The 12445-nt window shown below is 52.5% G+C and overlaps 1 protein-coding gene and 1 pseudogene across 1 annotated transcript; one reads left to right on the top strand and one right to left on the bottom strand.

Annotated features, from left to right (window-relative positions):
- Nucleotides 1-5871: 5871 nt before the first annotated feature.
- LOC118638896 lies at nucleotides 5872-6978 on the top strand (annotated as a pseudogene).
- Nucleotides 6979-9539: 2561 nt separating this feature from the next.
- LGALS7 (galectin 7) lies at nucleotides 9540-11734 on the bottom strand. Its single transcript, XM_036275853.1, has 4 exons — nucleotides 11720-11734; nucleotides 11254-11342; nucleotides 10273-10474; nucleotides 9540-9653 (listed from the first exon to the last, which is right to left on the bottom strand). The coding sequence occupies exons 1-4, from the start codon at nucleotides 11732-11734 to the stop codon at nucleotides 9540-9542; spliced, it is 420 nt and encodes a 139-aa protein (XP_036131746.1).
- Nucleotides 11735-12445: the final 711 nt, after the last annotated feature.

The following is a 12445-nucleotide window of genomic DNA, read 5'->3' on the forward strand; positions in this document are numbered from 1 at the left end:
CCCCCTTCCATCTTTCTGTTTGTTGTTGTTTGTCTTTGTGCCTCCCTCGTCTCCATCCCTCTCTCTGTGTCTCGTTCTCACTGTGCCCGTCTGTTTGGTACAAGCCTCGCCGTCCCTCCTCATAGCTCCTCAGTCATCCACGGAGGGCCCCGAGCCATCGGGACGCCCATCTCCCTCAGCAAGGCAGTCCTCAGCGTGGGCGCCCCAGGCAGGGCTCACCATGGGAGGGCTGCTCTGGCTGGGAGCCGGGCCACCAGTGACCGTGTCGCCCCGCACTGCCTGCAACTGCGCAGTATTTCCCCAAACGGATGCCGGGTCCTTCGGAGGAGATGGACACAATAGGTTTTGAGAGGCCAGACATTCAGCAAATTTTTGTCCCAGCGACCTCCCGGCCTCAGTGCAGGTCTCCTGCCTGGCAGAGCCTTGTCACCTGTGGCACCCAGATACCCCCCGCTTTCTGGTACCTTTCCCTCCAGCTGGACCGATAGATATTGTCTGAGTTACCCCAGCTGTATGGCCACCAAACGACGGTTATAAAACAGGCTTTGTTCCGCAGAATTTATCCCCACCTATGTGAGGCAGGTGACAGTGGTTCGGAGCCAGCGGGTCTGGATTCGAATCCCGACTCTACCACTTGGGGAAGTCACTTCACTGTCCTGTGCCTCAGTTTCCTCATCTCTGTAATGGGGGTAAAACTAGGACCTACCTCGGAGAATTGTTGGGAGAAGCAAATGGGTTATTCTGTGGGACACGTGCAGAGCAGTTCCTGACACAGTAGGTGCTCAGTGAAAATCAGGTGTGGCCCGGCTGGTGAGGCCCAGTGATTGAGCATCGACCCATGCACCAAGAGGTCACCAGTTCGATTCCCTGTCAGGGCACATGCCCAGGTTGTGGGCCCGATCCCCAGTGGGGGGCGTGCAGGAGGCGGCCAATCGATGTTCTCTCTCATCAATGTTTCTCTCTCTCTCCCTTCCTCTCTCTCTAAAAATAAATTTAAAAAGAAATTAAAAAATAATCAGGTGTGATGACTACGTACTGACGTCCCATCCATGGGCACCTATCACCTTTAGCCTCTGTTTCTGCTACTTCCACTTACCTCCTCCATCCCGCTCTCTGTTCACGTTCCCACCCCGGGAGGTCACAGCCCTCTCCCCTTTTATTTGCCCCAAAGAACCACTAACAGCAGGAGGAAGCTTTTAATAAAACCTGACTGACATCTTGCAGTAACCAGGAAACAGCTGCTTGTGAAAACTGCCTGTCAGATCACCAGGCCTTCCTGAGCCTTCCAGAGCCTTCCAGAGCCTTCCCCCGCCCTCTGCTCCTCCTCGCTGCTTGCTGGCTGCCATGTGACAGGGCTGTGGTCACTTCTCACAAACATGTATTCTCTTGATCATCACTCCCCGCTAGCACCCCTTACACCAGGCGTAACCGTGGGATTGTAACCCACCCCGCCATTCTTTTTTTTTTATCCTCACCCAAGGACATTTTTCCATTTTTTGTTCAGATAGAGTAGGAGGGAGAGAGAGGAAGACAGAGAGAAAGAGAAACATCGACGTGAAAGGGACACATCGAGTGGCTGCCACCCACACAACCCAGCCAGGGCCGGGGACAAACTGCAGCCGAGGTACATGCCCTCAGCGGGAACCGAACCCGGGTCTCTCTGGTCCGCAGGTCGACGCTCTAACCGCTGAGCCAAACCGGCCAGGGCCCACCATTCTTTTGACATTGTTTCTGTAAATGCTGACTCTGACTAATATGCAGCTTGTAGACAAACAGCCTGTTTGTATAAGGATCCTAGGAACTAACTTCAGAAGACACAGACTCCGGCCTTCAGTCATCCCAGTTCCAGGAGATTGCTGACCTTCAAACGTAAAACCAGGACATTGTGGAACCAGGATGACGCACACCACATCCTCCCTGTTCCTTATCGGAATGGACTGTGCTGATCTGCACGTAGAGAACTTTTCAACCCCTCCCTTCGATCCCCCCCCCCTTTTATTGATTTTAAAGAGAGAGGTAGGGAGAGGGAGAGAGAGATAGAAACATGGTTGAGAGAGAAGAGAACATCGATTGGCCGCCTCCTGCATGCCCCTCACTGGGGATCAGGCCCACAACCTGGGCATGTGCCCTGGCCGGGAATAGAACTGGTGACCTCTTGGTGCCTGGGTGGACGCTCAACCACTGAGCCACACCGGCTAGACCTTCCCCTTGATTTCTTTCTTCTGCTGTCCCTCCCTTCTTATAAAAGCCTCTGCCTGCACCGAGATGGGGAGATGGGCTTTGGGACAAGAGTCCCCCATCTACTCCGGTGACCAGCCCTTAAATACAACTTCTTTCCTTTTTCAGCAACATCTGTCTCAGGAGTTCGTTTTGGGGGGCGGCAGGCAGCCGAACTTGGGTTCCAGTTACACAGGGTCCCAGCTATGCCTTCCCAGGGTGTCTGCTGCCCTGTGAGCCCAGCAGCCTCGACCTCCTCTGGAATTGTGCTGTCGGGATCCACCCTAACCTCAAGCCCTGCAGCTGCGGCTGGGCTGGCTTCTCACCTCACCCCAGGAGAGGAAGCGTGACCCAGACCCGCCAATCAGAGCCGCGGGCTCCTGGCCACACCCCCTGGCCGCACCTCGGCCACATCCCCTCGTTGGGTGCAGGGAGGCCCAGGGCGCGGCTGTTTTCCTGTGGCCATTAAGCCGGTGGGATGCAAGACGGGAGTGGCCGGGCTCTACCTCGGAGGCGTTTTGGGGGAGACCCTGCCTGAGAATGAGGACAACACAGAGCTAAGCAGAGCCAGGTGATGGAGAGAGAGACAAGAGCCCCTCAACCCAGATGTGCCTGAAATCAAACGTTTACATTAAAGGAGCCCATCATTCCCTGGCCGGGCAGCACAGGTGGTTAGAGCGACGTCCCCATTCGCCAAGGTTGCGGGTTCCATCCCGGTCAGGGCACCTACAAGAATCAACCAATGAATGACCGATGGGTGGAGCAACCAATCGATGTTTCTCTCTCTCTAAAAATCAATTAAAAATTTTTTTTTAGCCCTGGCCGGTTTGGCTCAGCGGTTAGAGCGTCAGCCTGCGGTCCAGAGAGACCCGGGTTCGGTTCCCCGCTAAGGGCACGTACCTCGGGTGCGGTTTGTCCTCGGCCCTGGTTGGTCGTGCGGGTGGCAGCCACTCGATGTGTCCCTTTCTCCCTCTCTCTCCCTCCCACTCTATCTGGACAAAAAAAAAAAAAAAATTAAAAAAAAGGAAAAGTGTCCTTGGGTGAGAATAAAAAAAATGTTTTTTAGCCCTGGCCGGTTTGGCTCAGCAGTTAGAGCATGGGCCTGCGGACCAAAGAGACCTGGGTTCGGTTCCCGCGAAGGGCACGTACCTCGGTTGCTGTTTGTCCCCAGCCCCAGTTGGGGTCATGCGGGAGGCAACCAGTTGATGTGGACACATGGATGTTTCTCTGCCCCCGCCCCCCCACTCTATCTTAAGATATTTGAGAAAATATCCTCAGGTGAGGATTTAAAAAAAAAAAAAAGATTCTGCCTGAAACACAATTATGAAAATGGAAAGCCCTCTCTGACTCATACATTCACACATGTAGCAGCAAATGCTTATGGTTACTGAGTTCTTGCTGTGACATCTCCAGAACACTTTCCATCTTGTAAAACTGAAATTCTATGCCCATTAAACAGTAACTCCCCAGGCCCTCTGCCCGTCAGTTCCTGGCCACCATCTTTCTACTTCTGTCTATGGTTTTTTTTGTTGTTGTTTTTTTGGTACGTGCCCCTAGCGGGAACCGAACCCGGGACTCTCTGGTCCATAGGCCAGCGCTCCAACCACTGAGCCAAACCGACCAGGGCTGTCTATGGTTTTGACTGCGTGGATTCATACAGCAGTTGTTTTTTTATTTTTTATTTTATTTATTTATTTATTTTTTTTTCCTCACCCGAGGATATTTTTCCATTTTTTGTACAGATAGAGTGGGAGGGAGAGAGAGAGAAACATCGACGTGAAGGGACACATCAAGTGGCTGCCACCCGCACGACCAACCAGGGCCGGGGACAAACTGCAACTGAAGTACATGACCTTAGCGGGAACCAAACCCGGGTCTCTCCGGACCGCAGGCCGACGCTCTAACCGCTGAGCCAAACTGGCCAGGGCCAGCAGTTGTTTTTTTAATGATTTATTTATTTTTTGATATTTTGTTCAGATAGAGTGGGAGGGAGAGAGAGAGAAGCATCGACGTGAAAGGGACACATCAAGTGGCTGCCACCCACACGACCTAACCAGGGGCTGGGGACAAACTGCAACTGAGGTACGTGCCCTTAGCGGAACCAAACCCGGGTCTCTCCGGACCGCAGGCCGACACTCTAACGGCTGAGCCAAACCGGCCAGGGCTGCAATTGTCTTTTTGTGACTGACTTTTTTCACTTATTTTCTCAAGGTTCATTTATGTTGTAACACATGTCAGAATTTCCTTCCTCCCTTTTTAAGGCTGGATAATATTCCATTGTCTGTATATACCACACTTTGCTTACTCATTCATCTATCGATAGACTCTTGGGTTGCTTCCACATTTTAGCTATTGTGAATAATGTTGCTGAAAACACCGGCGTACAAATATTTCTTTGAGAATATTTTCAATTTTGGGGGGAATATACCAAGAAATGAAATTGTTGGATCATATGGTAATTCTATGTTTAATTTTTTGAAGAATCACCATCCTATTTTCACAGCAGCTGCAGTATTTTACATTCCCACCAACAGTGCACAAGGGTTCCAATTTCTCCATATCCTGGCCAACACTTATTTTCTGTTTTTTTTTTGTTTTTTGTTTTTTTTATAGTAGCTGTCCTGATGGGTATCTTATAGTTTTGATTTGCATTTCCCTAAGGATTAGTGATAGTGAGCATTTTTTCAGTTGCTTATTGGGCATTTGTATATCTTCTTTGGATAAATGTCTGTTCAAGTCCTGTGTGCATTTGTGAATGTTGATTTTTTTTTTTATCCTCACCCAAGGACATTTTCCCATTTTTTGTTCAGGTAGAGTGGGAGGGAGAGAGAGAGAGAGAGAGAAACTTCGACGTGAAAGGGACACATCGAGTGGTTGCCACCCGCACGATCAACCAAGGCCGGGGACAAACTGCAACCGAGGTACCTGCCCTTAGCGGGAACTGAACCCGGGTCTCTCTGGACCGCAGGCCGGCGCTCTAACCGCTGAGCCAAACTGGCCAGGGCAATGTTGTTGATTTTTAAGAGCTCACTATTTACTCTGGATATTAATTGCTTATCAAGTAAGTGATATGAAAACATCTTCTCCTATTTTGTGGGCTGCCTGTTTACTTTGTGGGTAGAGTCTTTTGATACACACAACAAAATTAATTTTCATGGTGTCTAATTGATCTATTTTTTTTCTTTTGCTGCCTGTGCCTTGGTGTCCTAGCCAAGAAATCATTACCAAATCCAAAGTCAGGAAGCTTTTGTCCTATGTTTTTGTCCAGTAACTTTACCTCTTATATTTAGGTCTTTAATCTATTTTTCATTAAGTTTTGTAAATAGTGTTAGCTAAGGGCCAACTGCATTCTTCTGCATGTGGATAGCCAGTCTTCGCAGTACTATTTGTTGAAATGACTGTCTCTCTCTTTTTTCTTTATCCACACCAGAGGACACTTTTCCATTTCTGTTCAGATAGAGTGGGAGGAAGAGAGAGGAAGAGAGAGACACAGAGTGAAAGGGACACATTGAGTGGCTGCCTCCCGCACGACCCCAACCAGGGCCAGGGACGAATCGCAACCGAGGTACGTGCCCTTGACCGGAATCGAACCCCTGACTCAGTGGTCCACGGGCCGACGCTCTAACCGCTGAGCCAAACTAGCCAGGGCTGCTCATGCTTCTAAACAAGTGGATTCATCTATTACCCAGACAATTTGCATCCTCGGGCCTTCTCATCTTGTGCTCCTCTCGCTATGTGCATTTTCCAGGTGGCTATATATAGAACACCTCTGTATGACCTTCAGATTGACCAAAAGATTTACCGGGGCCCTGGCTTGACAGCCCAGTTGAATAGAGCATCGACCCCATACGCCAAGGTCGCATGTTTGATCTTGGTCAGGGCACATACAGGAATCAACCATGAATGAATAACTAAGTGCAACAACAAAATCAATCTCTTTCTCTCGCTCCCTTCCCCCTTCTTCTCTCTAAAAAAAAAAATCAATAAAAAAAAAAAAAGATTTATGGGAAACTATGGAAGACAGGAGTCTCTGAACACATGTCTCTGCACGCAGATAAAAGTGAACACAAGATTGAAATGCGTTTGCCTTACACAGCTAAAGCCACGGAAAGCCCTCAGGACGAGATTACCATTATTCCTGTACTGGTTGGAGCACCGAGTGAGTCAAAAGGACAGGAATTTGGAAAACTCTTCATCAGATCCTAGTAATAATCTCTTTGTGGTTTCTTCTGCATTTATCTTCAGATAGAGTGGGAGGGAGAGAGGGAGGAAGACAGAGAGAGAAACATCGATGCAAGAGAGACACATCAAGTGGTCGCCACCCACACGACTCCAACCTGGGCTGGGGACAAACCGCAACCAAGGTATATGCCCTTAGCGGAAACCAAACCTGGGTCTCTGTGGTCCACGGGCCGATGCTCTAACCGCTGAGCCAAACAGGCCAGGGTGGTTTCTTCTGATTTCTGCCATTGGAGTGAAAGTTTTCATTACAGATACTATGATGAATCCCAGGGGGAGATGTATAGATTCATTGAACACCTAGATGAAGTGGATGTGAGTATTATAGAACAATTAGACCCTATATCTTTTAGCAATTGCTTGAAGATATACCATAAAACTCTATGTGGAAGACATCCCTCTGGGGTATTATTGAACACTGTCACAGAGCTCCAGAGGAATGCACTGGCTATGAGCTTGTCCTTTCTGAATGATGCTCAGTCAAGCCAGTGTAGAAGCTGGCAAGGTCGTTCATGCTGCTGAGGCTCAGTCCACTGGAGCTCTGAACCCTCAGGGAGGCCCCCTGCACATACCCACGCTCTGCTCTGCGCCAGGTCTCAGCCTGGCCCTTACCAAGACACTGGTCCTGAAACCTCAAACTAATAGCTAATAGAACTTTCCTGTTTTTCAATCCTCACCCGAGGGCATTATTTCATATTTTGTTTAGATAGAGTAGGAGGGAGAGAGAGAGAGAAACTTCGACGTGAAAGGGACACATCAAGTGGTTGTAACCCGCACGACTCATCCAGGGCCGAGGACAGACCGCAACCGAGGTACCTGACCTTAGCGGGAACCGAACCTGGGTCTCTCTGTACCGCAGGCCGTTGCTCTAACCGCTGAGCCAAACCGGCCAGAGCAGAACTTTCTTCTTTTCTAATAGTTCTAGTCCTTCCTTAATGTCAACTCATTTTAAAAATGCTTTGTAGGCCCTGGCTGGTTTAGCTGAGCGGTTAGAGCGTCAGCCCGCAGTCCGAAGAGTCACGTGTTTGATTCCGGTCAAGGGCACATACTCGGTTGTGGCTAGGTCCCCGGCCCTGGTCGCAGGAGGCAGCCAGTGGATCTCACATCGATGTTTCTATTCCTCCCTCCCACTCTATCTGGAGATAAATGGGAAAGTATCCTCGGGTGAGAATTAAAAAAAAAAAAAAAAAGCTTGGTAGTTTAGGCCAAGGGAAGGAAGGCTGGCACGGAATATTTTGACCAAAAAAGGTGGCAATGTAATGGCCCAGTTGTGGCAGTGTTTCGAAAGTAACTCGCAAAGCATTTACCATGCTCTAAATTCATGTTCTTCGCAGACTTGTGCACATACATTCTGCTTTCAGAATAGCTTTGCAAGTTGTACACAAACAAAAAATGTTGGGGCTTTCTAATGAAGAAACTGCATTTATAAATGATCTATATTAGAATATGATAAATCTCACCCTGGCCGGTTTGGCTCAGCGGTTAGAGCATTGGCCCATGATCCAGAGGGACCCGGGTTCGGTTCCCGCTAGGGGCACGTAACCTCGGTTGCAGTTTGTCCCTGGCCCGGTTGGGGTCGTGTGTGTGGCAGCCAGTCTATGTGTCTCTCTCACATCAATGTTTTTCTCTCTCTCTTCCTCCCTCTCTCCCTCTCACTCTATCTGAAGATGAATGCAAAAAATGTCCTCGGGTGAGGATAAAAAAATATATATATATAATAAATCTCCAGTTATAGTCAAGTACTACTCGTGTTGTGAAACAAATATCTTCTACTTTAGTTGCTCCACAACTCAAAAAAAAAAAAAAAATTCTGAATTTCGGAGGCGAAAAATCAGGAAATGAACACATGGGTGACCACCTAGTCACTATCTGAAATGTATGCCATATGGATGTTATCTGTACAAATTTCTTTCAGTGTTCAAAAACTAAGTGACACAGGCAGATAACATAAAAATTAATTCATTTAACAGTGAGCCCTGAGTTCCAGTGAATGCCAGACATTCTCAGGTCTCCGACAGAACGAAGGGGATACCTCATTCTAACTGCTCACCCACAAATAATCAGAAGGGAGGGTGGGGGCTCGCAAAGTGCAGAAAAAGTTCAGGTCCAGAAAGCACTCCAACCGCTCCCAGGCTTGGGGGTCCCGCAGGATTTTGCCTCCTCAGCAGGTGAAACCAAGGTGAAACAGGGCTCCTGCACAGATGCCTGAGAGTGCAATGCCGGCAGCGGCCACGAGGGGACGACAAGCCACCAGTTTTGCAGGGTTTCGGGTGCGGAACCAGAACACATCCTGCCAGGGCGGGACTCGGGGTTTTCCCGGGACCCACGGTGCTGAGCTGGCGGGGGGCTCCACACACAGCCGATCAGAGTGCCGCACGGAGGTGGAGGGGCCCAGGGCACTCGCGTGGTCCCAGCTACCCCCACATTAAAGGCCATTTGTTGGTGATTCAGTGACCCCGCCCCCCCACACCATATAATCATCCCCGAGCAGTCGGGGGTGAGCGGAGTGCACGAGTCCCTTTCTGTCCAGAACCACTTGTGTGACCCGAGTGGGGAGAAGCGTGGGGATGGGGCCAACCACGGCAGCGGACATCCGGGAGCCGGGCCCCTGGCGCCCCTGTGCCCTCCGCGGGGTACCTGCCTCTTCAGTGCGTGTCTGCGGGGTGGGGGCGGGGCACACGGGCTGGGGCTTGTTCCGACTGATTCGGGGGTAGTCGGGAGGCCACACCCGATCCTCCTTCAGCCGGAGCGTCTCGGGCACCCCAAGGCCAGGGGGGCACGGAGACGTGGGGACCAGAGGCCGCATGCCCCATCTCCGCACAGTCCCGGTCCCCAGGGACCAGGCAGTGGTTTGCCAAGTGCTGCAGCAAGACCTGCCCGGACCCGGCCCTGCGGCTCGCGACCCTCCCGCACTCAGACAGCAAGGGCCTGGCAGATCCACCCCGGGATCGCGGGGGACCCGAGGCAGTGTCCTCCCCTCTCGGAACCGCTCCCCTCGTCTGCGCGAAGGAGACACAGACACCAGGAGGCGCCCAGATGCGGGGCTAAGAGTTTATTTGCGTCCAGGTCCGGACCGCGAGCGCTCAGAAGACCTTCACCGACTCCAGCTGCAGGTCGCCGCCCACCTCCAGCAGGCGCACGCGCTCCGCCGGGATGCGGTAGCGGAACAGGTGGAATTCCGAGTCCCCGACCACCGCCTGCGGGCAGGGGCGTGCTGACGGTCGGGGTGCCCAGGCCACCGCGGCTGCTCCCCACCCGGGCCCGCGCCTGTGACCTGGGCGACCGCGCAACCCGCCGGGCCCCGGGCCCCAGGGGGAGAATGGGCGAATGTGCCCGTCACCCCGTGTGCGGGGGGTGCGGGGAGCGGACCGCTGGCACCCGAGCGCTTTGACAGTGTCGGCGGTGCGTGTTACTAGCACGAGCCCGGTGGTGACGCTGGGTGGTGGAGGGTCTGCAGGGACCACTCCCTCGGGGACTTGCCCCTGTGCCCTGTCTCCCAGCCCATCCTTGCCCCTGCCACGGAGCCCCGACCTCAGGCGCAGATGAACAGGGAGTGGGGTCTGTGTGGAAGTCGGGGCCACGCATTCCCGCTAGAACACCCACACTCTGGGCACCTCTACTCCCTTTGTTCTTGTCCTGTACATACCTGCCCTTCTGACACACCTGAGGTTGCACCATGGGAGCCAGAGGGACTGAGGACACGCCCAGCCTTGGCCACGCCTATGTCCCCCACCTGCACCACGGGCCTTGCTGGCCTCCCCCAACCACAGGAGGGACCTGGGTGTCTTGGAGCCCACCCCTGTGGCAGAGACGCACCTTGAAGCCTTCTGGCGCAGAGATGAGGAGCAGGTCGAAGGGTTGCCCACGTTGAAAGGGTAGGCCACGGCCCCGCTCCTCCTTGCCCCAGGTTCCCCCCTCCTTGGTGTTGAAGACCACCACCGACTCATCCATCCGGGGGTTGAAATGCAGGGCAGCCTCGGCTCCCTCCTGGTCGCTGCACAGCAGGTTCACATGAAACCTGGTGATGGGAGGATGGGGGTGGGGCGTGGAGAGGAATAGCTGTCAAGAGCCATGAACCACCCAGACCAAGGTCAAGGGCTAATAGACCAGGACTCACCAATGCAAGAGCACATCCAAATTTACAGGGACCTGAGTAGGTTACATACCAGGAAGGAGGGGCCGTAGACAGAAGTCTGGGGATCCCAGGTTACAGAGCAGCCAAACACTTATTGGGGCCTGACCACACATCCACCTAGCAAGTCACTAGGCTATATCCTGGGATCCATTAATTACCAGAGTCAGGGAATAGCCCAGAGTTGTGGGGCTGATGGTCAGGGTGTTCTAGATTACCAGGGCACCCCCCAGTTCCTAGAGGGCAAGGAAGAATACCAAGGACCCCAGTATTTACAGACAACCTAGGTTCTCATGGAGCCTGAAGTTCCTGGGCCCAGGAAGCCGTACAATCGGTTGCTTAGGCTCTCAGATGCCCAGGGCACCTCCGAATCACAGGACACATCGCCAGGTCCCTGGTGACTCAGTTTGGAAGTCATAGAACTATAGGTAGGAACCCTGAAATGACTTTGGAACCCCAGATTCTTAGGGACCCCTGCCCCGAAATCAGGGGACAGAATTGTGAAAACATCAGATTCCAAAAACTTTATAATGACCTGGGAATTCCAAACCGTGGTGGACAAAGGTGGCCCTGGGGTCTTCATCTCTGGGCTCTAAGAGTCAGTCAGCTGGGATGAGACCCCCCACCCCTTGCCTCCGGAACTTGGGGTCACACTGGAGTCTCACCTGCCAGCTTTGTCGGGGACAACACCACGGATTCTCATCACGGTGCCCACTCTGACACCTTCGGGCAGCGAGGTCTTGTGGGGCACGTTCTGCAAGAGCCCGGGTGGGAGGGGCGAGTGAACCAGGGAGACCAGAACAGGGACAGATGCCCCCTACCCTCTCGGGAGCAAACACCCAGGTCCCAGGCCAGCACCATCAGAGATAAGAAAGGCTCAGGGAGAACAAAGAGAGTCAGACACAGGGACAGAGTTGTTAACAGAAAATATTCAGAGACACCAAGAGGACAAGAGAGCATCGGGGTGGTGGGTCCCCCCACCCCACAAAGGCAGCGCCCAGACACTTGACAACACGACCCACCACCCACTTTCTCCTTTGATACAGGAGACCTCAGCCAGGCCCCAGCCCCTCCCCTAGTCTAGTGCAGCCTGGGGTCCATGAGCCCCAACCCTCAGGCCAGAACACTCACAGAGCTTCCTGCCATGGCTGGGATGGTGGGACAGATGGTGGCGGTGGGTATGGCTGCGGGAACCTTAAGTAAAAACAGGGTGTGGCTGAGCCTGATGACTCACCGACATCTCTCCACTCCCACCACCCACACCTGGCACAGATCCTGGCCCTGGGGCCTGGGTGGCCAAACCCTCCCTCTGTGCCTCTCACCCTTCTCCAGTCTGTGGGTCCCAGGCTAGCTGGCCCTCTCTAAGGCTACGAGCTCCCGGACAAGGTCACATACCTGGGTTGCAGGTTTGATCCCTGACCCCAGGTGGGAGGTAACCAATCTATGTGTGTGTGTGTCTCTCTCTCCCTCCCTTCCACTCTATCTGAAAATCAATGGAAAAATACCCTTGGTGAGAATTAACATAACAGAAAAGAAAAACCGCCCTGGCCGGTTTGGCTCAGCAGTTAGAGCATCAGCCTGTGGTCCAGAGAGACCCAGGTTCGGTTCCTGCTAAAGGCGCGTACCTCGATTGCAGCTTGTCCTTGGCCCTGGATGGGTCGTGCGGGTGGCAACCACTCGATATGTTCCTATCATGTTGATGTTTCTCTCTCTCTCTCTCTTCCTCTCTCTCCCTCCCACTCTATCTGAACAAAAAAACAGAAAGAAAAAAAGGAAAAATGTCCTCGGGTGAGGATAAAAATAAGAAAAAGAAAAGAAAAACCAACAACAGCTGCCATTACTAAGCCTCTGGGTCTG

This window comes from Molossus molossus, unplaced genomic scaffold (genome assembly GCF_014108415.1).
Source record: "Molossus molossus isolate mMolMol1 unplaced genomic scaffold, mMolMol1.p scaffold_m16_p_21, whole genome shotgun sequence".
Taxonomy (NCBI): Eukaryota; Metazoa; Chordata; class Mammalia; order Chiroptera; family Molossidae; genus Molossus; species Molossus molossus.

Excerpts from the sequence above, each read along its gene's own strand:
- LGALS7 (XM_036275853.1), bottom strand. Across the intron at positions 10,475-11,253 it reads GTCCCCGACAAAGCTGGCAG|GTTTCATGTGAACCTGCTGT; the intron begins GTGAGACTCCAG and ends TCCCATCACCAG. Across the intron at positions 9,654-10,272 it reads CTGCGCCAGAAGGCTTCAAG|GCGGTGGTCGGGGACTCGGA; the intron begins GTGCGTCTCTGC and ends CCCTGCCCGCAG.